The sequence below is a fragment of the Globicephala melas genome, chromosome 5 (genome assembly GCF_963455315.2).
Source record: "Globicephala melas chromosome 5, mGloMel1.2, whole genome shotgun sequence".
Lineage (NCBI taxonomy): Eukaryota > Metazoa > Chordata > Mammalia > Artiodactyla > Delphinidae > Globicephala > Globicephala melas.
The window spans coordinates 80573119-80600795 of NC_083318.1; the positions used below are offsets into that span (position 1 = coordinate 80573119).

Genomic DNA, 27677 nt, shown 5'->3' on the forward strand with positions numbered 1-27677 from the left:
GTCATGGTCTTATGGTATAAGGCATCAATTGTTCATTCTATACTAAAGGAGAGTACAGTACCAAGTCTAGCATTCGTATGTAATACAAGCAGCTCATAGTAGGATTTGCTAAGAATCTTGATTGATGCCTAGTGTCCCTAAAAAGCATTTTCAAGATATAAAAGTACTTCAAACATGTTGGATATTGACATAGTTAATTTCAAGAGCTGAATATTCTCCTTAATGGTTTAATGATTTCATGCTTTTCCCTCACCAACATATGAAGTGATTTAGCAAGTTTCTCTATTTTTTGTAGATACTGCTGTCTAAAATCTCTAAGGTTTATTCCTAGTTAATAAGCATTTTAGGGACTTTGATAATGAGTAATTTTTAAAGAATTATATATTAGCCCTCCAAATATTCACATTCAAAAAAGTGATATATTAAGATGTGTTAATTGAGTTATATGTGGCTGAATTAACTGAACTGAAAGTATGTTAGCAAGTTTTTGAATGGTCAAGGGAAAAAAGCTGAAGTGATTAGCTTCCTTTTATAGAGTGCACTTATTAAAGGAAGAAAATACTTCTGCTTCCTAGACATACAGGTATATGTCTACACACACAAAATGCTTTTGTTTTAAAGTAAGAAAAACTCAACTCAAATGGGCTAAAGCTAAAAGAAGGCATTTGATGTCTCAGGTAACTAGACTTGCAAACAGAGAGGCTTGCTTCAGATCTAAAAGGGAGGTGTTCATTTCTGTTATCAAGGTTCTATCTCACTCAGTCCCTAAACTCAGCTTGCTTCTGATTGGCTCCTGTTTCAGATATACTTCTTCCACATGGTAACAAGATGATCACCAGCATCTTCAAGCCTATGTTTTTCATGGAGCTCAGGTTCTCAGAGAAAGATCATTCCTTCTCTCTATTAGCATTAGCAAGTTCCAGGGAAAATTCTGATAGGGTCTTCTGATATATTTGATAGAACCCTCTGAGTGACCAAACCTGGGTGATGAACTCACCTCTCAGATTTTAGAGGATACTGGAAAGGGTGAGCCCTACACAGTGTATTTAGAGCAGGATTAATATTGAATGCTATATATATCCTGAAACAAAGGGATGCTGAACAGCAATAAAAACAGACATACAATTCCACACAACAAAAAAAATCATCTAAATTTACACTAGTAGAGGTGTTTTTTTTTTTTTATAAGCATGTCCTTGGAGTTATGTTTATTACTTCTTTGCTTGTTTCCCCCAATATAAATCTTAAAATCCTTTATGAATAAGAATTTACACTTTCAGATCACTTGAGGAAAGCTAAAATATCTATCAGATGGTGTTTCCTTGAAGTCTGAAGGAAAAAATTAAGACTATAATATGCAAAATTTTCACCAAAATTGAGACATAATAGGAGCTGAGAGATTCATTTAATCATACATTAAGTTGCAATAATGAAGTATGATGACCTTTTTAGAAATATGAAAATAATATATTTGTTTCTTAAAGAGGAAAACATAAAACTATGAAATAATGTGGTATAACTAAGAAAAAGATATTTCTATTAAAATATACAGTATCTTAAAATCAATCAAACTCTATACTATTACTTTATAAATATTTTCACTTTTATGACAGCTTATACTTTTCATAGATAACTATAATATAAATGCCTAGTACCTCCAAATTATGCTAATAGTGCTTCCTATTCTTTGAGTGTAAAGCTAAATTCTAACTTTTCCAAATTCCTTTGATTAAGACTGCAAACATAAAAGTAGGATAAATCTGTCAAAAATGAACAATTTGCACAAAGAGTTCAGATTTTTCAGCTGACAGCATTTTAGCACACAGAGGGGAGTTGTCAAATTTTCACTACAGGCAGTTTCGTTCTATACAATGAGATATTTTAGAGTTTATTGAAAGAATTAGGTGGTAAAATTCACTGTCGTCATCCTGGAAGAATATCCATATCCTTTTATTCTCGATGTGAAAATCTGGTCTTATTATGCTTGGGTCACTCTGATCCCACTTTTGTAAGCCTTATGCGTGCAATACCTTTTGCATGGAATTTTCTGAATTCAGGTCTTTTGGGGTGTATATTGATCTCTGTCAACTAACTGAATAATCTGGCAGGTCCTGCTGAGCTTTCTTCATGATAGATCCTCTCACAGATCGCATGGATTGATGAAAAGGGAGAAGAGATTCGAACCTAATTGTGGGGGAAATAAGCATCTCCCTTTCTCTTTTCTTTGAAAAAAAAGTTAATTTCATAAACAAACCTCATATATATTCTTGTAAAAAAAAATCTCCTCTGATTCTTCATTATCTTTTTTTTTTTTTTTTTGCGGTACGCGAGCCTCTCACTGTTGTGACCTCTCCCGTTGCGGAGCACAGGCTCCGGACGCGCAGGCTCAGCGGCCATGGCTCATGGGCCCAGCCGCTCCGCAGCATGTGGGATCTTCCGGGACCGGGACAGGAACCCGCGTCCCCTGCATCGGCAGTTGGACTCTCAACCACTGCGCCACCAGGGAAGGCTGATTCTTCATTATCTTGCCTAACTATATCATTTTACATATAAAGAACTTTGAACACTGGACCTGTAATTAATATATTTGAATTTTTCTACTCCTCCTTTAAATAAGTTTTGGTATATTTAGTTTATTATATCTAGTATCCAAAGGTCTTATTCTAATTCTCCTATAGATATGCCTTCTCTAAGATTTACTGACTCAGAAGCTGAGAGGAAAAATGCCTGATGGGCATCATTTGAGAATAACACCTGATGAGTAGCTTTTACTTTGAGATCTATGTTGTCACACTTCTCCACTGATAACATTTATCCAGTCAAATCCAGGCTGCTACTTTTCATATTCTGGACCCTTCCTTGGGGGTGGGGCTAAGGGCAAGGTGTTAGCATTTTGTTGCCATCCACCTATGAATTTTTCCTCAGGTACATTTAACATGCTTTACCTTTCTTCTTTGTGGATTAGTGTTACTGGATATTTTCTGATCTATCAGCAGGGAGGAGAAGAAAATTTAACATGTTATGCTTTTCTTAGCATGCTAGGATAGTCTTTAAAGCGGAACTTTAAAAGTATAAACACAGCAGGCCAGCTTCTTAGCTCTGTACTCTAGGGAACAAACCTCTTTGTTGTGAAGACCCTGGTCTATACTTTTCTTCTTGCTGCTTGCTTCTGTGGTTCTAGAAGCAGATTTTCATTTGCTAGTTCTCCTTTGAAGTAATTCTAATATCACTTTTCAGGCACCGTAACCCTTTATCCTAAACACGTAATTCCAATCTTTTCTTTATGACATTAACTATTTTCAGTTCCATTAAATAGAGATAAATAATATAAATATAGTGCCAATTTATCCATTTTTTTCACAGTTTATCATAATGATGTAATTGCCACCTACTAAATAAGGGGGAAAATAAAATTGATAAAAGTACATTAGAAGAGTATTTTTTTTTAATCTACATAAATGCATTGGGTTAAAGTCTGTACTAGGGAATTACTGTGCATCTCATTTGGTAAAGACCTCTTCAAGAATCGCATGAATCTTTTCTGGTAGAAATGGACAGGCTGAGAGAATTGAATAGTTATAAAATTTGTAACATTTCTCAAACAAAATTAGTGGCACTGTGAATTTATTTCCATTTATGAAAGAAATTTTCACAGAGTTTTACTATTTACCTTGTTTATAATTGAAGTGTAGCAATTTTAACATTCATCTTAATTTTTATGTCATCGATGTGAATTTTCACAGAAATACACTGAATTCTTACAGTGACTAAGACATTTGAGTGAGTCCTAGGATGCCAGAGAATACATGGAAACTGGAGTTGTTATGCTTCCAACTCTCATGGAGTTTTATACCTGGATTGACCTATGTAAAGTCTTTGCTATAAATGTGTGCAGTTCGCTTACTCTTCCAATGAAGACAGATTAGAGAAGTGAAAGGATGTTTCAGTTTTAATATTTACAAAATTGTAGCAAATGTTAAAACAAGTTTAAGAAATCCTAGAATAATTTGAGGGTATTCAAGATGTGTATGTGTGTGTGTTCACGTGACTATAAATATAAATATATAAATATAAATACACACACAAAATTGCTAGTCACATTTTCCCACATCGCACGTAGTTTCTGGAGAATACACATTTTTAAATATTATATAAATTTTCATAACTGAAAATGAGTATAAAGCCTACTTCACCCTTTTTATTTTCCTGGAATTTGATATCTAGGCTGCATGTTGAAAAGGTTAAATAATTGGTATCTTCTTTTGACATTAAGTTTTGATAGGTGAATTTAATTATAAGTAAAAACGTGGATTCAGTAAATTAATAGACTATGCCCTTTATGTATTTTTTGCTATAAATCAGATACCATGGAAAACACCTCATCTTTTTCTCTCTCTTAAAAAGCACTTTATAATATGGTGAATCATATTTCCAAATATCACAAGAGAATTAGGAGAGTGAACATGACAACTTCAGTCTTACAGAGTCACAGTATGCGCCTGATGCTGGTCCTCTGCCAGCCTTTCCTGAGCCACCCAAGGAGATTTTACTTCTCAGTAATCAAGGTTATTTTTGCCTTTCTTATAGGCAAAAATAATAAGTATTTATTGAACACCTACTCTGAGTCACATACATATTTATTGGGCTCCCTTTACCTTAATAAGTGGATTTTTCAATTAAATCCCATAATTTTATATCTCTGATTATAGCTTCCAAGAGTTAACAGTTTACTTGCTTATTTCCAGTAGTTGGTACCAGTAAATAGTAGGCACTCATTCAATATTGTCCTAATGAATAAATGAGTAATTAAGGAAATTAATGAAAGCTCATGCACAGTTTCTTTCTCTTTTGCCATTATTTGTGTTAAAGAGTTATTTTACTCAGTCTTTGCAAGTTCGATGATCAATAACTGCTATAAAACTAACATTTGGTAATTTATTTTAAAAATTTACAATTTTAGAATGACCCATTCTTGAACAAAGATATATCATCAGGAAGACCAGATATACTTCATTATCACAAACCTGCACAGAATATCTGCTATATTCTTAAAATACCACAAGTATCTGAATATTAATAAGAAATGCAGCTGATACATAACAGAAACTTTGAATCAGTAACCAAGCTTGCCCACATTTTAATATCCCACTACACAATTAGATTCTGAGTATTGGAAAACATGACAAGGAATGATTCCAGCTTGATCCAAAATTCTCATGTCTTAATTTACTCCTCCCCAAAATTAGATATTAAAAAAACCTTTAAAAAGTAAGTTATTTTTCATTACTTATACTTATCATTTTTGTTTACTGATGAATAAGATGTCAGAAATGCACAACACAGCAATAAAATAACCTGAAAGGAAATATTTATTAAAGGGGTAGGAACTAAACTCACTTAATGAAGCTTGATTCTGTACTAGACACTAGTAATCTTTATGTCACTATTGATTTCATTCTCACAGTAAATCTGTGACCTAGGTAATTTCATAACAGTGGATAAACTCTAAATCTTCCTTTTATACAAAACTTTTATTTTCCTGTAATGCAGCATTCCTAGCCCTAATCGTTAGCCAACAAAGTTTCTATACTTTCTACATTTTCTGTCATAAAAATAAGAGAAAGGAGGAGAGAGGATGAATAGGCAAAGCACAGAGAATTTTTAGGGCAGTGAAAATACTCATATGATATCATAATCATGGACAGTTGTCATTATACATTTGTCCAAATCCATTGACTATACAACACCAAGAATGAGCCCTAATACTATATGGACTTTAGGTGATTATGATGTGTCAGTGTCAGTTCATCAATTGTAATAAATGTACCACTGTGGTCGGGGACATTGATAATGGCTATCTATACCTTTGTGGGGACAGGATACATGGGAAATCTGTACCTCCTTAATTTTGCTATGAATTTTTAAATGTTCTAAAAAAATCCTAATTAAAAAAATAAAGAGATAGAGTAGTATAAAGGAAAGAACACATAACTAGGGGTTATATAACTATTATGCTATGTCTGCCTCTTGCCCTTAGCTAGAGGGTGACTTTACGTGAGTCCTATACCTTGTCTAGGCCTATTTCCCCCTGTAAATTACAGCAGTTGGGCTAGATGATTTCTAAGGAAGCTATTCTATCTCTTTGATTTTTGTTTTGTCTATCTCATTATATATAGTTGTGTTTTGTGCTTATCATTTAGTTGCAGTCATCAAGTTATTACATTGCCTTGTGAAGTAATCTCCTCTTTCTGATTAAAAGAACTATCTGTGCCACTGGTGATATTTTAGGTGATGATACATTCTTAATAATGTATGCAAGAATTCGTATGTATTAGAAAGATGTGGTTAAACGTTGAAGCTCTAGAACTGTCTTCTAGAGCAGTCTTGACAAAATGCAGAATATCAGTGTGTTTTAATATGGCAGCAATTCAAATAAATAAATATATGGTAGAGTGTGTGTATATGTGTGTGTTATAAGGGTTTAGAGTAACTCCAGAAATGTACACAAGATACCGGAAAGAGAGATTGCCTGTGGATAGCCATCAGGTTGATTAGATGCTTTCATTTTGTCCCAGTTGAATATATACCATATCCATGTATTAGCTGTTCAAATAATTAGTATATTTAATATGAAAAGGATATTTTTAGAATTAAAATAAATACCAGTTATTATATCGTGTCTTAGTTTTCTATCACTGCTGGAACAAAGTACCACAAACTTAGAGGGTTAAACAATGCTAATTTATTACTTTATATTTCTCTAAGACAGAAGTTCAACACAGGTCTTATTAGGCTAAAAGTAGTTCTTTATGTAGACTCTGGAAAGGATCTTTGTCTTTTTTAGTTCTAGAAGCAGCCCCAATTCCTTGGTTCTGGTCCCCTTCCTCCATCTTCAAAGCCAGCAATAGCTTATGTAGTGTTTCTCACATTGCACCACTCTGACTTACTCTTCTGCCTCCCTTTTCGACTTTCAAGAACTACTGTCATAAGGATAATCTCCCCATCTCAACCATAATCACATCTGCAAAGTCCCTCCTGCCATATAAAATAACATATTTACAGATCCTGAGGATTAGGAAGGACCAGTGTTCCACCTACCATAAGCTATAAGCAAAATATCTGAGGAAGGTATAATTCGCAAATCAGAATTGCTCTGGAAGAGAAGGAGGCTTAGGAACAGCCTCTTGTATGTCCTGTGCTAATTGACCAACTGAAGTTATGGACCCCTGTGTTCATGCTAACATCACAGTTCTGCTCATTAGGTTCACCTGTGTTTTTTCTAAACTAGCTTTTCACAGCTCCTCACCCTGAATACACACCTTCAGTGGAATAGGCCTGAATATTAACTACTTCAATAGTAAAATATTTTCTCCTTATTCTACTGTATGCAAAACATGGGCTTAGTACAATGATGATAAACAATAGGAAAGATGTGAGTGTGCATGTGGGGAGGAGGACTGCTTCAAGTGTCTTTTTTCTTTCTTCCAGCTTTTGGAATCACAATGATTCAAGGAAATCTGTATTACTGACCCCTACCATTTTTAAGACCTCCACTAAAATTAAAAACAAATGTCCGGGGAAGGCTAATATAGTTAACCTAGGGTTAAGTAGAACATAGTGTTTTGCTCATTGTTTGAGAAAAGTGATTTTAGAGTCCTGATTGTTCTGTGATTTAGTCTTTTATTAATGTAAACACTTAATTTTAGGTTAGCCTGGAAAAGGACTAAGAATTTCTAATGGTTCAGAAATTTAGTATATTTGCCTCTCTCCACCCTCGTAGGTCTATTAAGAGGGTGTGGAGGCAGTAAGCTACATAGTAAGAACATGGTCTCTGGACTTGAAACCTGATCCCTACACACACTGTTGTGTAACCTTTGAAAATCCACTTAACCTTATAAAGCTTTAGTTACTGCATTTTTAAAATGGGAAGCAATATTTACCTCACATGGTGCTTCTTAGTATTAGTCTCTTAGAAAATTAGAAAATAACTATTTTTATTACTATGATCTTCAGTTTCCAAAGTGTTCATTCCTGTTTATTTTTGAAGAATTATAAAAACTAGAAATTCAGGAAGGATAAATGCTCTGATTTATTTTTCTTTTTCTATTCTGTTTCTAGTTTATTTTTGTAAGGCTTGCTACGATAGGTTTCTGAGACTTCAAGGAATAATTTTGAAGCGATGCATCCAAAATTCAGTGTTTATCATTTTAACTACCAAGTCTGTTTTTCACGCTTGTGAATGAAAGGAAAGCATTTGTATGGCTTATAAGATAGAGTCCCCTCCATATCTGTGAGCACCTGAAATTCATCATTGATATAAAACATTCCTCAGTCCAACACAATTTCAGCCCTAGGACCAATGAGGTATTTTTCAGGCCAGCAGGTTTCATTTCTTTCAGACTGGCTGATTTCTTCCTGAAAATTGCTTCATTGAATTTTACATTAAATTCATTTCACAATGTATCTTCCTAATTCTTAGGTATCATAATGGTATTGTGGTTGTTTTTAAAGAACTCATATTTTACAGACACATACTCAAATAATTTACAGATGAAATTATATGATGTTTGGGATTTGCTTCCCCGTATTCTGGGATGGGGAAAGAGGCATAGGAGGAGAACGGTGAAACAATATAGCCCCTGAATTAACCATTGATGAAGCTGGGTGATAAACATGTATAGAGGTGGAAAACTTGTCCCTTTTCCCCTTCTAAATTCTTTGGCTGGTCTAATAATTAAATTGACATAAAGATTAGCAAGAGAAAAACAGATTTGATTTTGTTTGTACTGGAGGCCCAAAAAACTATGACTCAAAGAATTGACCATTGTAAGAAAGAGGTTTGGACTTGGGGTAGTAAATTAGTGAAGAAGTAACAGGGCTTGTTTATGCAGCTTTCTCAGCCCTGAGTTCCTTATCTGGGATAATGATGCCTTCTGTCCTCCTTGTGCAGAGAGGATACCTTTCACATGGGAGATTTATTTCCTGCTTTCAGGGAGACAAAGGAGGGTCAGAGTGTCTTTCTTGTACCGTTTGTTTCTCAAGTAACTTTAATTCAAAAAGCATGCTTTGGGGTGATATATTCTGTTCCCCTTCACATGTAATTTTTATTCTTTCCTTTTTTTTACATTTTTGAATTTTTACATTTTTTTTTTTTTTTTTTTGCGGTACGCGAGCCTCTCACTGTTGTGGCCTCTCCCGTTGCGGAGCACAGGCTCCGGACGCGCAGGCTCAGCGGCCATGGCTCACGGGCCCAGCCGCTCCGCGGCATGTGGGATCCTCCCGGACCGGTGCACGAACCCGTGTCCCCTGCATCGGCAGGCGGACTCTCAACCACTGTGCCACCAGGGAAGCCCTACATTATTTTTAATCATCTTTTCTACCCACCCTCCTTTGTGGGTCCCTGTCTCCTAGCCCTCTCACTTATCTGATCAGCAGGCATCCCCTCATATCATTCCTTTTGATTCCCCGTGCCTGCCATACTCTTTCACTAGACTACTAATTGCTGTTCCCTCAGTCTCATCTTTCTCTCATCTTCCCTCACTTCACTTACCTCAGTTCAATGCTATTGTACTCTTTTCTCTCACCTCTATCAAGGTACATATCATACTTCAGTGCAATTTCTTAACCCTGCATCTAAGCTGAAGTGTCTCTTTGGAGCATTGTATTATCTTGTTCATATGGTATTGTTAATACTGGTCATAGAGTGGGAGTGGGTACTGAAGAAATATTTGCTGGAAGGACTACACACACACACACACACACACACACACACACACAACACAAGAAAGTTACCTTTGCTCCAAATTACTCGATTTGTTTCCTTTGTGGCAAGAAATATCCACTGGAGAGAAGCCAGTCAGTGACCTTTGCACCTCCATCAATGACTTTATATCCTCAATAAGAAGTCAAGCATGTAGTTGTTTCTCTGCTACTTCATATTTTACTAAAGTCACTGAAAATAAGTGTGAGTAATAAGATGAAGGGGGAAAAGGAAACCAGAGTGAAAAGATAGGTGTTAAATTGACAACTTTACAACTCTTTTCTTTGATGATTACTTTTGATTGGTGTTTGTATCTGCACCTGAAAGCTGACTTTTTGGATGCCAGATGATTATAGTCAGACTGGGATTTAAAGACAAAAAAGGCAAGCTGATGTAATGTCAGGCACACGCAGTTTTCCATCAGCACAGCCAACACGTTGACCTCTGGTATTTTTTTTGTAGCTGAAATTATTTTCAACAAAAAATTAAACTTTTTTTGAGGAGTCTCAAAGTATTTGAAAAACTTAGAAAAATCTACTTTACTTTCAGAGTATTTGAAAAACTTAGAAAAATCCCATATGCCGTTCTTCAATGTAGTTTAGTATAGGTTTCCACATTCCACGTGGAGTCATTATTATAATAGGGCAGAGAAATGCAGCAATGTAACCTGCTATCATTCTAAAGCTTGTAAAAGGAAAATGGCAATATCATTAAAAACCCCATGTTCAAAAATGTGAGATCTATTTTATTGTTTTTAAGGAGGGGGAAATGTCATATCTCTAGAGGAAATAATTAAAATCAGAAGTTGAAAATTTAAAGGAAAGGAACAAAAAGAAGGCATGAAATCTGCCTGGAGAGCCATAAACTATTAAACTTGTTTACAGCACTATATAGAAAATGAGGAAAATTTGAGTTGAAAGATAGTATAACTGGAGAAACCAATGGGGACTTTATGGTAGTAAAATGTGTTTTTACTTTAGGAATAAAGTTGTGTTCATTTTCCCAATTACATATCACCGTATTTTATTTATGTCTTCTTTTGCTCATTGGTCATTGGTGTCATTATTAATATGTCTATCAATATGTGTAAACTTTGAAATAAATGTTAGGCAAAAGCATCTGCTACCAGCACATTTTGTTCTTTCATTCTTAATTAATAGAATTAGATTTGGACTCTTATCTATACTTTTGTCTTTTTACAATTTCCTATAAAAGTCAGATAATATCTCTTGCCTTTTCTTGAACTCTTCAAAATCTATTCATAGAAATTAAATTAGGCCTTCCCAATCACTCTATTTAAAATTGCAACCTGCCCCTCCTACTTCAGATCCCCTTTAGCCTGTTCTAATTTGTTTCCATTGCCCTCAGCATCTCACACACATAATATTTACTGTGTTAAACGCTTACTATCTGTCTTCCCTTACATAAGAGTGTGGATTATCATTTATTTTGTTGTATGATGTATGCCACCCGCCTAAGAAGGCACCTGTCACATATGAGGCACTCAGTTAATATTGTTTGGTGAATTAATGAATGAATTTAGCATAATAATAATAATATAGCTAAAAATTCTAAGTACTTTGCTACATACCATGCACTGTTCTAATTACTACATATGTATACATTTATCTAATTTTCAAAACACCTCTATGAAGTCAGTGCTATTGTAATCCCCATTATACAAATGAGGAAATTGAGGCACATAGAAGTTAAACAGCTTGATAGTTGCTGGCTAATAACTTATATGGTTAATAATTCTATGGCTAAAATGTGGCAGAGTCCAAATACCAACACTGGCATTTCTGTTTCCTGGGCATGATCTTACCTGTTAGACTAAGTTGCCTTTAGTTTATAGGCAGAGCCAAATCGAAAAAAATATACATATTTTTATAAATAAATAGTTTTCAACCCTTTTAATGTCTCAACAACCTGAAAGCTCATGGCCCACACAACTTGAAAATAATTGCTTGCTAAGTAAGGCTTCAGAAGTAAGAGAGGGTTGAGGGCAGTTTTCTGCAGGCTAGCTGCATTCCCTTTCTTACTGTCCTCTGACATCACTCTTGAGAACCACCACCTTGATTTGACATTTGAAAGTCACCAATTTATCAAGATGTCAGCTTCCTTATTCTAAAAATGTAGGTTTGGGATTATAAGATATCAAATGTCTTTCTCCCTCCAAACTCTATGGTTCTAAAAGTGTATTGCTGTGCTCTGATATGCAAGTAAAGTATTGACAGTAGAAAGAGGACAAAAAAAAAATCCTTTTCCTGTACTTAGTGCTGGTCAAGTCTTTTCTATATTTGAACTTTAGTAGAAATTGCAGAGAATTCCTCAAAGAAATAGAAATTAAATGAAAGTTGAAAAAGAGATTGAAAATAGAAAACTAATGGCTTTTCCAAAATCCATAATGGCCTTTTGTGTTCTACTAACCAGCACCCTTAAATCTTCTACATCTTTGGCATACCTAACACTGGATAGATAGTTCACACATTTTCATTTCAGAATGTGAGCAGCTCTTTCTTTGTTTTCGTGTTTTTGGCCAGATCATTTTTTTCCTTCTACTCTTGCAATGTGGTTGAACTGTACAACTTCTGACCCAAACCCTATGCTTTACTTTTCTGTGTTCATTTGGGGAGATTATTCCCTTCCCAGATTTCACAATTGTCTTAATATTAATTATTTCAGGTCTCGTCAATCCTGATTAACTAGACTATCACCTTAAAATGAACAAACAAGCAAACAAGCAAAAAACCCTGAAAAACATCTCTGTGTTAGTGGAACCCTCATACATTCCTAATGAAAAGTAAAATGGTATAGCTTTGGAAATCAGACTGACATTTCCACAAAAGTTTATACATGGAGTTTACTATACGACCCAACAATTCCACTTCTAGGTATGTGTATTCAAGAAAAATGCAACATATGTCCACACAAAAACTTTCAAATGAAGGTTCATAGCAGAATTATTCATAATAGTCAAAAAGTGGAAATTATCCCCAAAGTCCATCAGCTGATTAGTGGATACAATAAATATGGTATGTTTTTACAATGGAATATTATTTGGCAGCATAAAGGAATTAAGTACTGATTCATGCTACCATATGGAGCCTTGAAAAATTAAATTGAATGAAGGAAACTGATCACAGAAGACTATATATTTTTATGATTCCAATTACGTGAAATGTCCAGAACAGGTATATCTGTAGAGGTGGAAAGGGGATGAGTGGTTGCCCAGGACTAGGGTGGGTTGGGAGGAAATGGGGAGTGACTGCTGAGAGGCTTCAAATTTCTTTTTATGGTGATGAAAGTAGTCTCAATTGATTGTGGTAGTGGTTGCACAAATCTATAAATGTACTAAAAACATTGAATTGTATATTTGAAATGGGTGAATTGTATGATATATAAATTATATAAGTATATATTTCATATAAATGTACACATATATACAAGTATGTATGTACATACATGTATATATAAATGCATATATATGACATCTTCATGCAAATGTATCATTTACCTACACTAAAAATTGAATAAAATCTAATTCATAAGCTACCCACCCATTACCCTGTTGCCATTATTCTTCTAGACTCCTAAGCCGTGAACCAAGAAGCATTTTTTCCTCCCACTTTTTAATTCTTTGTAATTCTTTTATGAAATCTGTCATTAAGCAATGCTTATTCCTTTGGTAATTACTTTGTAGGGACTTAAAGATAAAATGACATGTGAATAGCAACACCAGGAAACTCTGTCACCTAAAATTCATGTCCTATAAATTCAATCTTTAAAATTTAAATTCTGCAGCACAAAATAATTAAATACAAGGGTATATAGATGAATCTTAACCTGGGAATACACTTCTTACAAGAAACAAAGATCACAGGGCATCACCAAAATATTATTATCAGTGTGTCTAGCTCTAAGGAGCTAGTAAGGTAGACTCAATAACGAATAATTACAACAATAAAGGTCAAAAAAGTTAAATGAAAGTCATCAAGAAAATTTAGAGATTTTATTCAAAATGGGGAAAATAGAATACTTACACAATGAAATATTCTTATAACCAAAATATAGAAAACTTCAAAAATAATTTATTCCTATTTATTAAAAAGCAATTCAAACAAAAAGCAGTCCATTTAAAATACATGAAGACACACTATTTAAAATATTTATTCTCCAAATTGGTTTATAGAATTAATGTAATTCTAATAAAATCTCAATATGATTTTTTACTTTAAAATTTAGAAAAAAATGCAATAAAATTCAGAAAGAAAAATAAGCAGATATGTATCTTTTTTAATTTGGAAAAGTAAGGACAAAAATAAAAGGAGCACATCACATATTTCGATATACAAAGCTGTGGTTATGAGGACCAGGTGAGACTAGTATAAGACAGTCAAATATGGTGGAAAATGTGTCATATTTTTAAAACATGTGTTTGTCATGCTTTTTACCTCCCTATGCTCTTTTTGAGCTGATTGCATTTTTTTGCTGAATATTATTCACCATAAAGTCCCAGAGAAATTTTTATGAACCTTATTTATGGTTTTAACTGGAGTTTATTATTATTACTATTATTTTGCATTAATTCTTAATATTCTCTCTTAATATTTAATTTTTGTCATTTTAATTACAATGAGTCTTGGCGTGATCCTCTTTCAGTTGATCCTGTCTGGGAGTCTCTGTGCTTCCTGTACATGGATGTCTGTTTCATTTCTCAGATTAGGGAAGTTTCCAGCTACCATTTCTTCAAATATTTTCTCTGTCCCTTTCTCTCTCTCTTCTCCTTCTGAGACTCCTGTGATGAGAATGTTAGTACACTTGAAGTTGTCTCAGAGACCTCTTAAAATGACTTCATTTCTTTCTATTTTTTCAGTTCAGCTTTGGTGATTTCCATTACTATAACTTACAGCTCACTGACTGTTCTTCTGTATCATCTAATCTGTTGATTCCTAACAGTGTATTTTTTATTTAAGTTATTGTATTCTTCAGGTGTGTTTAGTTCTTTCTATCTTCTGCTTGTTCAACTTCTCACTATGTTCATCCATTCTTCTCTTGAGTTCTTTGATCATCTTTATGGTCATTACCTTAAAATAAACACTTTATCAGGTAGATTGCCTATCTCTACTTCACTTAGTTCTTCTTCTGAGGTTTTATCTTACTCCTTCCATTGCAACATGTTCCTCTGTTGCCTCATTTTGCCTAATTTTCTGTTTTTATTTCTATGTATCTTGTAGGTTGGTTACATTTCCCAACATTGGGAAGTGGCCTTTTGTAGGAGGCATCCTGTGCATCCCAACAGCAAACTTCCCTCTGGTCACCAGAACTATATACTCTAGGGGTGTCCCCTTTGTGGGCTGCATGGATCCTTCTGTTATGGAGGGCTGACTATGGTGGGTGGTCTGATAGGTGTGGCTGGACCCTGGTCCAGTTGGTTGCCAGACCCTGCGGAAGCTGGCAGCTGCTGGTTGACAGGGCTGGGTCGTGAGGCTGCTCACTGCAGAATGCCACAGGGTCCTGGGGCTAATACTGACCCACTGGTGGCAGAGCCAGATTCTGGGGTGGGTGGTTCAGGGCTGGGGTTCACAGATCTACTATCAGCCTGCTGGTAGGTGGGCCGGTTCCTGACATGGCTGGCTATGGGTTCTGGGGTGACCCAAATCTGATGTCAGGCTGGTGTTGGGCTGGATCCTGGGCCACTGGCTGAGGAGCCCAAGGTGTCACAAAGCTTGTGTTGGGGGGACTTCCCTCGTGGTGCAGTGATTAAGAATCCACCTGCCAATGCAGGGGACTTAAGTTCAAGCCCTTGTCCGGGAAGATCCCACATGCCGTGGAGCAACTAAGCCTGTGTGCCACAACTACTGAACCTGTGCTCTAGAGCCTGTGAGTCACAACTACTGAGCCCACATTGCCACAACTACTGAAGCCTGTGTGCCTAGAGCCCGTGCTCCACGACAAAGAGAAGCCTCCGCAATAAGAAGCCCACGCACTGCGACAAAGAGTAGCCCCTGCTCACCATAACTAGAGAAAGCCTATGCACAGCAATGAAGACCCAAAGCAGCCCAAAATAAATTAATTAATTAATTTTTAAAAAGCTGGTGCTGGTGGGCAGGGCCAGGGCCCAAGTGATCTTAAGGCTGGTGCTGGCCTTTTGGTGTGTTGGCTGGGTTCTGACAAAGCAGGCTGCAGGGCTTTGGTGGTCCTGGGGCTGGTATCTACCTGCTGATGGGCAGGGCTGGGACCCAGGGTCTCTGGCTGCAGAGACCTGGGGGTCCCAGGTCTAGTGTCTGTGCAGTAGTATGTAGGCCCAGATCCTGGGCCCTCTGGTGGACAGGGCCATGTCCTGAGATGGCTGTGGGCTCAGGGGGTCTTAAGGCAGCCTCACCCAGTTAGTTACTTGTCCTTATGCATCCTAGTACTGGTGCAAACAAGCTGGTGGGCAGACCAGATCCCAGTGCTAATAGGCTAGAGGGAAGATTCCAAAATGACATTTACCAGTACCAGTGTCCACATGGAAGAATGAACTCCCCAAAATGGCTGCCACCAGTGTCTTTATCTCCACAGTGAGCTTCAGTTGCCTTCTGCCTCTTCTTGAGGCTCTCCAAGATCAACTGGTGGGTCTGACCCAGGCTTCTTTCAACTTACTGCTTCTGCCTTGGGTCCTGGAGCATGTGAGATTTTGTGTATGTCCTTTAAGAGTGGAGTCTCTATTTCCCACAGCCCTCTGGCTCTCTGGACACTAAGCCCCACTGGCCTTCAAAACTAACTGTTCTGGGGATTTGTCTTCCTGGTACAAGACCCCCCGGCTGGGGAGCTTAATGTGGGGCTCAGACCTCTCACTCTTTGTAGACAACCTCTGCAATTGTAATTATCATCCCCCTTGTGGGTCATCCATCCAAGGGTACAGCTCTTGACTATATCGTGATTCCACCTACTCCTACCCATCTCGTTGTGGTTCCTTCTTTATATCTTTAGTTGTAGAAGATCTTTTCTTCTGGTTTCCACTCTTTGTCATCAATAGTTGCTCTGAAAATAGTTGTGATTTTGGTGTGCCTATGGGAGGAGGTGAGCTCAAGGTCTTCCTACTCTCCTAACTTGGCCAAATTCCTTTTTTTAGTAATTCTTTATGAGGGGGGTGGGACATTGAGAGACAATGAATTTTTTTTCAAACTATGCACAGCATCTCCCCATGTTTCCATATGTCCTTCCTGATGATGATAGATTACTACCCTGAGAATTGTTGCCTTAGATTTCTTATCTATTAGTTATCCTTTGTTAGAAGTATTGCCTACTAGAATGTGGTTTTTTTTACCTTTTATGTGTTTTTGTGGAGATAAATGTGTGAATACCACTGATCTAAAGTGTGGCAGGAATCTTTTTAAGAATTTGATTAATTTAATCAATCAACAACAACCTCCATAATTTCTAGTTTTTATTCTGTAGATCAGAAATTTCATTTACCAGATTGGAATCCATTACTGCATTTCTCATCTTTCTCTAAGGCTTAGAGTCCCAGTCAATGCCTACCACTGTGACTTTCCCTGCCATACTGCATCCTGCAGTTTGCTAGATTTCTCCTTGGAGAGAGAATGGAAATTGTGGCAAACCAGGTTCAGAATTTGACCATCAATAATCCCCATTCCATTCCACTGGCTCTTTGATATCCCCATTTTCCCTTAGGGATATACACACTGTGAACTTGTACTGCCTAAAGTACCTGTGTTGAGTACTGTTGAGGTTACATGCTTATCCCAAGAACAAAGGCAAATGTGGCATTTAAAGGGACTGTTTACTTCATTATAAATGTAGAGGTAACAGTCCCAAAAGCAGTTACTTGTCAGAGTTTAATCACTAAAATCTATATGCATTATTTTCAGGTTTAATATACTTTCTTTGAGAAAAATATTATGATATAGATGAAAACACTTGAAATTTGAAGTCAAAATATGACTGGCCTTGCTGTTTACTATCTGCATGTTAGTTACTTAATCTCCTTTGCTTGTATCTTTGATTTAAAAATGTGTGTGTACTAATGTATTACCTACATTTAAATCCTTATAGTGATATTGGTTGCATAAAAGGAGATGATGTATGTATGACTGCGTAGTGGTTATTATTATATGTAGTAAAAGCCATGTTCCTTGATTTGACATGAAATCAATGCTATTTTATATGCTGATGTTATTTTGAACCAATATAAAGTGAAAGATTCTTATTTTCATTTACATGATCAATAAAGTTTCAAACCAATTCATTTGTAATGACACAAGACCTTAAAAATAAAAATGTTTTTGCAACCAAGTATGCAACAGAGGTAAACATCAGGTGTTTTTATAATTAAGATAATCTGAAGTTTTTAATAAGCTATATTACACATGGACTGCTAGCAGTGCACAATCGCTGTCATTTCTTTTATAATAGTGCTTTTAGTATTCCACTGAAACATGACCAGTGAAAGCATAATATTCTTAGTTACCATTATGAGGAGCTCTGTGTATTACAGCCTCTCCACTGTGTCTGCTGTTAGCTAGAAAAATGCTGGGAGCAATAGCAGCTACTATCAACAGGGAGCCATATTAATTATTTGAAATGTGCCTCATAAGAGAAATCAGCAGAGTTTATTACAAGTCGAATATTACTTGAAACAGGAAGGTTACTCTAATTGTTATCATAATCTATGTATCATTAACTTCCCTTGTTTAGGAAAAGAGATTAACAACCCTGTAGATTGCTATAGTAAATGTATAAAATATAACTGCATATTCCCATTATAGAAAGAAAGCTGTGGGTTCTGTACTTTTACCCAAACCTTCTTTATATAAAGTAGCTTTAGAAATTGAACTCTGTAATTATGCTTTCTTGCCTTAAAATCCTAATTTTTTAGTGGATTATCAGTATGCAAGCTATAGCTACTTTGAGCATTAGAAAACTCTTTTGTTTTTAAGCTAGCAATTTTTTTCAGTCAGCATCTAGTCCTTCAAATCAACTTTAACTCATGAGACAGAAAATGTATTACAGATATGCATGTGAACTAGCAGCATGCTTTACAAGAAACAGAGAATGAATCCATCTACCTGCTTTTTTATATTGTGGTTAGTTATTATTTTTTCATCAAGTACAATAAGCAAGTAGGAGTAGTTTTCTACTCAAATAGTAAGTAAAAAGTTTAAAAGTAATCATAAAAATAAGGTATAAATTAATTAGGGTTGTAAAGTTATCTAAGTAAGTGCTATTCATAGATGCCAGTCTGCAGACCATTTATTACTGATCTGCAGTGAAATAAATGCAAAAAATAAGAGTAAATGTTTAGAAACACTTAAAGCAAATTGATAGAGTACTTAGTGTCTGTTTAACAATGAAAAATGGGGACTTGTATTTTATGTCTTTAGTTTTTGCATTTCATTTTTCTTGTCAGTCATTTTTATTGTATTTTTAAAAGTGTCACTCAACAATAAACTTGTGATTTAACAACAACAACAAAGTAGATGGGTTAAGAAGGACTGATTTAATTGCTTGATGTTTGGATGACACATAATGATTCTGTGTTTGGATAGATCTGTCTGCACTCTGTAATGGTTAGTAATTCAGTGTGAAGAGAGATGTATGACATCATAAAACCAAAAAAAATGTAAGAAGACATAATTATAATATCTTAACATTTATTTTTGGGTCCACAGGACAGGCGCATCATGGACAGGTACCGTACATCTCTCCACCAATTCACCTTGACTCTGAGCTAGAAAGACCCCCTGTTAGAGGTGAGTTGTATTCTTTTTTTTTAGTTTAAAGAAAAAGAAATTTATTCATTCTTTGTTGAAGACAGTTAATTAAATTAAAGATAACTGTAAATATGTATCTTACAATGCAGTGCCTATTTAAAAAACAGGAGGAAAACGGTGTGTAAGGAACGTAATAACAGAAAGAGTAAGTCTTATTTATAATAAGATGTGAATATTGTTTTGAGAAATGTTTGTAAACCAAATAAGAAATGAGGATCCATAGTGGAAGACTAGTTGAAAACAAACCTAGATTTAGAGATTACCAGATAACCATTACTTTTGTTTATTGGAAATTTCTTCTTCTACTATCCTTTTTTATTTTAAAATAAGTTAAGATGTCTTAATCTAAGTCATATTGACAGATTTATTTCCTTGCAAAGTGATATCTTATATTTTATTATTCCTTTTAAAAGTCATTTTATTATTAATATAATTTAGTTTTAAAGTAATAAATTAAAATTATGTATTTAAATTGATGCCATCTGTTTAAAGATTTTTAAAAATAACTAGTCATACAATATAGAAGTTAAAAGTAACATTTATCTCATAATCTAAATACAGAATTTATCTTTCTACTTTTAAAAATTAATGATTTTTAAATGTTTTATAATGTTCAAACTAATGTAATAATAGACAAACTTTTAATTTTATAAATACCAAATATCCTAAGGTTAATTTTTCAGTTTAAAGTAATATGGTATATTTTCTTTTTTTTTCCAAAGGGGAACATAGCTTTATTTTTATTTTATTAACATCTTTATTGGAGTATAATTGCTTTACAATGGTGTGTTAGTTTCTGCTGTATAACAAAGTGAATCAGCTATACACATACACATATCTCCATATCTCCTCCCTTCCACCCCTCCCTCCCACTCTCCTCACTTTGTCCCAGTGGCATAGTATATTTTCTTATACTTTCAATAGTATACAACAAAAGTCATTAGATCTGACTTTTATGAACATGTTTTCTATACATGCTATTTCTTCTGCCAGGAGTCTCTTACCTTTTCTTTTCTACTAGTAAGTTTCTACCAGTGTTGCAATGCTCTGCTTTACCTTCAGTTCCTCTGTTAAGTCTTCCCATATACTAGGCAGGAGCTAAGTACATGCCTCTGTCCTCCAAATATCCCCTGTGCTTGCCTCAGTTATTATTCCTAAAACACTGCATTTTATTTTTCAGCTTGAATGTCCCTTTTTCCTTCTGTAAGATCCTTGAGGGCAAAGAGTGTCATAATTATTATTTCTCCTCCAGCCACTGGTCTGTGCTTGGCGCACAATAGGAACTCCTAAAATGATTTCTAAGTGACTGAAAGTGAAGGTGACAACCTAAATTGTGAAGGATGTATCCTCATTTTTCAAGAAGAAAACTGAGCAGGGACAATAAGAGAACCTTACAAAGAAGAAGCAGAATGAATCAAAATATGTTATATGTGAAAGTTGTGATTTTTTTTTTTTTTTTTTTTTTGCGGTATGCGGGCCTCTCACTGTTGTGGCCTCTCCCGTTGTGGGGCACAGGCTCCAGACCGCAGGCTCAGCGGCCATGGCTCACGGGCCCAGCCGCTCCGCGGCATGTGGGATCTTCCAGGACTGGGGCACGAACCCGTGTCCCTTGCATCGGCAGGTGGACTCTCAACCACTCGCCACCAGGGAAGCCCCAGAATCAGTTCTTGATATGGGAAAAGTATCTCTGAAATCAGTGTAGATGATGAAAGATTGACAGAGGGAAGCCATTTCGGTAATCCAGGTAAAAGATGATTGGGAAATTAGTTAGGAGTGTGTTGGTGGCAATGGTAGGGTCCGAGAAGTGTTTTGAAGAGACATGGCATTGGCTGAACTGATACAGGGAAAAGAGCAGAAATGCCTCTAAGGTTTCTATATTGATTAACTACTTGGATGCTTATGACATAATTTCTCATCATGAGGAAGAGATGAATTTTAAATGGATGCCTTGTTTTAGACATGTTAATTCTTAGTAGAATGTTGTTCCCACCAAAGATGGAGACCTATTTATGCAAGTTGGTGACTTTAATATAATTCAATTTTTCAGACATGATCCCAGTATGATTTGGGAAGAATACTATAAAGTCATGGGTGTGACAGTGTAATAATCGACTCCAAAAGTTAGTGGCTTAAAACAGGAAACATTTTTATAGTCCACAGAGTTGGTTGAATCGCATATGTGCTGACTTGACTGAGGCTGGATGTTTAGTAGTTAGCAGGCTGGTTGGATTTTCAGGGGAGGAAATTCATTCACATGTTTGGTAGTCACCTTGATGTCATCTGCAGTGATGGCCATATGGCTCTCATCTTCCAGCAGGCTAGCCCCAGCTCATTCCCATTGTGACAGGATTCCCTGCAATGAGTAGGAAAGTCCTAAAGTTCAGGTATTGTTTAAGACTCTACTTGTGTCATGTTTGTTATGTCCCATTGGCCAAAGCCAGTCACATAGCCAACCCTAGACTTAAGAAATGGACTCCATCTCTTGATGGAGGAACCACAATCCAAAGGACCATGGATACAAGAAGGAGAGGAATTTGGGCCATTTCAACCTACTGTAGCTAGGCACATAAAGAGTAAAATAAATTTAGAATGAAGCAAGACAAAAATTGAGTGATAAAATGAAGGGATTTATAGCCAATAAACTTAAACTTGGGAGTTCTAGACCTTTCTTATCTTTAATTTCCTCAGCTACCACACAGAAGTTCAGAAATAAGAAATCCTCACAGTGTCTTTGTGAGGATTAAGGATGATACAGAATAGAGTCTGGCATCTGGTAAGCCCTAGATAATATGTGGCTATTACTATTGATGCGAACTTTGGGGTTTGCTGTTGTGACATACGGGAAGAGTCTGGGCCTTGGAGCCAGGCAGACCTGCAGGACCTTAGGCAGCTTCTGTCTATCAACTGTAAAACAAGTTTTTAAGGATGATTAAGTGAAACAGTTAGTGTCAAGTTCCTGGCAAATAACCTGACATAAACTACACCCTGAAGAGTTAGTAGGCAAGTAGGCATTATTAAGAGCTTCACTTTAAAGCGGCATCATCTTAGTAAAAGTAGTGATGGTATTGACCTGGTGAAGAATGATCTACTAGAATCCAGCAGTGATCTCTGCTTTATATCTATCTCAAATTGTGCTCTCTACCTTAGAAGAATTGTCTTGATAACTTCTAGTTCTCACATAGTTCCTCTACATGCATTGACCCAGAGACCCTCCTAAACTACTGTGATTAATGCAATTGCAGTTATAGTCATTAGCTCATGTGCCATAGTCCCGTAATTTTCAAAAAAAAAGAACATTTAATTGAATAAATAAAGAGGTTTGTATAAATCACCAAAACAACATTGCAAAAGATCTTGTGCTTTTTTTCTTAAAACTATCTAATATTTTATTTAAAAACAAATATTGGAAATGGTAAGAGTTGGCAATATCATTGCTTTGGAACCACGAAGTATTTCCTTTCAACTTTCAACTCTCACCCCTCATCTGCATTTACTGTTTCTAATTATAGTGTACATTTTTGATATTTAAATTACACAAATGACCTGTACATTACCTATATCTATGTACAGAGAGGGAGTCTCTCATGTATATTATAGGTTTTGATTTGAATTTATACAATAAGATAAATTAGGTTCTTTAAATACTTTGAAATACTGTCTCTAATAAGTTTTGTGTGATTATATAGCAATATCCTTTGAACTACCTGAAAAACCACATTAGATACCTATTTTTTCTATTTTTCTACTATAATTTTATACATATTGAGAAAATGAGAGCTACGTCTTAATAGTCCCCTTCCCCCACTGACCTACAGTTCTCTGTATTCTCTTTCTTTCCCTCCCTGTACCAATTTCCACTAGTGTACATGCATGTTCATGTTTTAGGAATTATTGCTTTATATATTAATTCCCTGTGTATTTTACAGACTTGACTATATTTTCATAGGAAAATCATACTTAAGCTTTTTGATATCCATCAAGAGAGCAATACAAAACAATGTTTAAAATGTATTAATATAGCTATCAATATTAGAACAGGGAATTTTTCAGTAGAAAGTATGAATTTTATAACATACAATTACATATCAGATTGCTTCAGATACTTTGCCATTTTATTCTGTTCTTATCTCAAATATTTTGGATTACTTGGTACCTTTTTTTTTTAACAGTGATTGTGCTTTGAATATTTGAGATAGTGAACTAATTATTGGTAACTTTGGAATTGTTTTTTAACCTCTATTTTAAAAAATAATTATATATTTATTTTTCAAAAAGTATATGTGACATTTTCATTTCTTTTTCATCCCTTTAAGTTCTATATGTAGCTTAGGAATCATTTTGGTTTTGATCCACACGTCACCATACTACCTCCTTTCTATTCTCTTGATTTCTTTCACTTTTGCACTCACTTTTTAGGGAAAAAATATTTTGTGAAATTGATGCACTTGTTTGTCAAAATGTATTTCTTTTTTGGTATTGTGTATTTTAATTGTGACCAACATGCTCTTAGTAACCATATGGAAAATGTAGTAACAAGTTACCAAATAACCTTGAAAAAAATGTTGAAATCTGTATTTCAAAATAGCTGAAGTATTTAATAAATTCAGTGTCACCTACGCCCGATGAGTAAATTTGAGAGATTCTGTTGTTTAATGTGATCATACATGGCATTTGGTCACATAATTTATGACTGTGATAACTTTATATGCATTCTTCAACTTATAGATTTTTATTGCTGAATAGGAGTGTAAATTCCAATAGTTTACTAGTGCATTAATGTCACAATACATTACAAGGTAATTAACCAGAGCTGCCACTATAAATAGAAAAAATAGTCACAACCCTCACTATAAACTACTTAATAAAAATAAGATCCTGAGTCAGCATTCACCATTATAGTAATTTTTCTTCCCATACATCTCATTAATCAGGACTTTAAAAAGAAAATAGTTTCATCTAGAAGCACTATTATTTTTAAACCTTTCATTATTAAAACAAGTTTGTTACAATTTTGTACTTAATTTAATGGGATTATTATATATTTCTGTATGCAAATAAGTTCTCTATGCTTTTCAGACATACTTCCCAATTTTGTGTGTTATAACTGAAATGAAAGTCTACTTTGTTATTTTTGTAGCAGATTTGTAAATCAGCACAATGGAATTCTTAGCAGGGCTCATTAGAAGTTGCAGTTCTGAAGGACATGTGTCCTCACCAAGGATCCTCTGTCCCTAACCTTTAGTTTGCTTTCTAACTACTCACAAAATACTCTACCCCAAAATCATGTCTGTATTACAGACAGAAGCACTCAATGAAGGTGTTTGGGTGGGAATTTATTTTGGAAGCTGAATTAGAATCCTAAGCAGAGGTGAATTTTGAGACTCAAATATACCAATTGAGGCACACTCTTCAGTTGAAACTCTGTTGTTTTATTTTTGGTTTGCTTTTCTTTCATTGTTTTTCTATACAGTTTGTTGACAGCCTTAGCAGTTAATGATAGAACCCTACCTATGAATTCTTCACAACATCACTAGCAATTCAATTTAGGTAAGTTCCTGTCAATAACCAAGAAAAGACATTAACTTCTGAAAAATGTCCTCCTTTTTATTACTAAGGATGATACTTTGAATATTTTGCTACATAAAAGTTTGCCAGTTACCAGATACATTCCGCCTTCTAATATGGTAAACCACTAGTAATAAAGCTGGTGAAAACAGTACTGTATTTATTCTGTATAGTAATGTGTATAGTCTTCCTTTAGGTAGCATCTTATGTTTGATCAGAAGTCTAATACTAAATGCTAATTTATACAGTTGCTAATTGTTGACAGTTACAATTTATACTCTGAAAAAAATCTAAAATATTTGGGCACATTTGGAAAGCTGTGTCTATTTTTTTAAACTTTTTTTCTATAATAAAATGAGTAATATAAACATGGTTCCATTGGCAGATAATCAATGAACTAGAATAATGCCAGGCATTAAGTTTCATGTGCAAACATAAATTACATTCAGCACATCCACACACTGACAATGTTTTTTTAAGTTCAGAATAAACAGATGGTCCTGCCTGGTGCATATATATTAAAAATAGGCTATAGCCAGAGATTCAGCATCACAAACTTGAGACGTTAACAAATGATATTATTTAGTGAAATATAAAAGCATTTGATGTTGATTAAAATAAAATAGGAACAAGACATCTGGCATTCTTATTGAGGAGTCTCCAGGCTTGTCCTTTAAAGTGCTGTGATGGTGTTTTTCTAACTTACCTGGTTAGCAGATATTATATGGTAGAACATAATTTCCTAGCTTTATTCACCCTTAACCCAAGGGAATAAAAATTAAACTTGCATATAACAGAGTACTTTGACCATGTTAAGTAAACACCCTTTTCCTACACTTGCAAATGCCAAGCATTTTTTTGCTGTGTTTAAGTACACTGTGAACACCTACAAGATAGAGGCAGAGAGTATAGCTTGTTATTATTAATGGTAAACACCACTCTCATTCATTAAGTATGCATCTTGTGTCAGACACAGGAAAAAATATTTTATACATACTGCCTCTCTTAGTCTTACAAGGATCCTATCACTTTTTTCATTCAGACTTCTTGGTCATCATCATTCTATTTCTAGTATCAAGCATAGTACTATCATACTATGAAGTAATACTTGAATTTGGGTTGAATTTAATTGAAGTTAAATTCTAAACTTGATGGTAAAATGTACTTTTTATTCAATATTGTTAGGAATAAGTAGGAGGGTTTTGTAAATTGTAACATACTTTCCAAATATAAGTTATTGTTGAAAAGCCAACATTTATCGTTTGAAATAATTTAGCACACTCCTGCAGGCCCCTTGTGGAAAATAATTCGTGTGTTGAGAATAATTATTCCAGAGAGTAGTGTGATCTAGTAGTTTATCACGTTAGGTTCCTAGTCAACTTGTCTTGGCATTCTCTCAGTGAGCCTGAATGAGAAGAAGGGAGCTTGTTTGAATTCTCTTTCCCATTGGCTGATGGAATGATAGTCCTAGTATTCGAAGGGTATTCAGTAGAAACTTTATACTGTTGTGATCTGAACATTCTCCTTCAGGTTCACTGTGCCTACTACTGGCAAATCCAGTGATAATGATCCTTGACTTGAATATGAGGATTCCTCCATTGGAGCTGTTGTTCAAGGCAAGGGAAAGTCTCCGGGATTAAGATATCTCTAAGAAGCTATGACCAGGGTTCAGTTCTCTGAACTTCACAACTCCCCACATCTCCCAACCACTCCCGGCTTTCTGTGCCCCCTCCTAAGGTTGCTCAATGGCCCAGCTCTCCTAAGACTGCTACCACAGGTTCCAGTACTTACTTCTTTTTGTCTTATTTTGATTTGTCTCATTCAGATCAATGAGAGTAGAGCTGCTTTATCTTGTTGAGGGAGAAAAATATTTAGTATTTTCTGAATGTCACAACTTTATGGTGAGGTATTGCTAGTCATTAATAATAACAATAATAATAATAACATTGATTATGCAAATTAACCTTAAGTCCTATGTTCAAACTAAAAATTATCCATATGATCCCCTCTCTCCCAATTCCCAAAGAGAGCCAAACTTACTATTCTTCAGAATATTACGATAGATACCACCTTTTTGAGTTGACATGGTATGAACACTTAATATTTATACTTAACATTTGTGCCAAGCTCTATTCTAAGCACTTGACATGGATTATTATTTCACTGATTTCCCGAATACCATGAATCAGGTAGTATTATTATTGCAACTTTGTGAATGAAAAAACTGAGACATAGAGAGTTTTCTTTAACTTCATAAAGGTCAGACAAGTATTAAGTGTTGGAGCCAGGATTCAAACCTAGGCATCTGTAAAATCTGGTATGGAAGTTTTTCATTTATACAAGAGGAACCGTGACTTAATTTCTAAAACTACATACTATAGCAAGTATTTAGTAATGAAACATATTGTCAGCAAGCAATGAGAGATCTGACCATCCATAGTAGAGTATTTTTTTAAAAATTCTCACCATTTCCATTATTCATCTCTAGAACACAATATAAGTAGTTTGAACACTTATGTACTATTTACTACCCAGTGACAAATAAATTTTTTGTGTCTGTTGTCTTTTTCTAT

The 27677-nt window shown here is 35.1% G+C and overlaps 1 protein-coding gene across 22 annotated transcripts in view; it reads left to right on the top strand.

Moving 5' to 3' along the window:
• The window catches only part of ADGRL3 (adhesion G protein-coupled receptor L3), an 859466-nt gene that overhangs the window by 571344 nt on the left and 260445 nt on the right, over positions 1–27677 (top strand). For all 22 annotated transcript variants that reach the window (XM_060299415.1, XM_060299418.1, XM_060299419.1 and 19 more), the window contains one exon: positions 19438–19518. In XM_060299415.1, coding sequence (XP_060155398.1) covers positions 19438–19518 — 81 coding nt within the window. The remainder of the gene's footprint in view (positions 1–19437; positions 19519–27677) is intronic.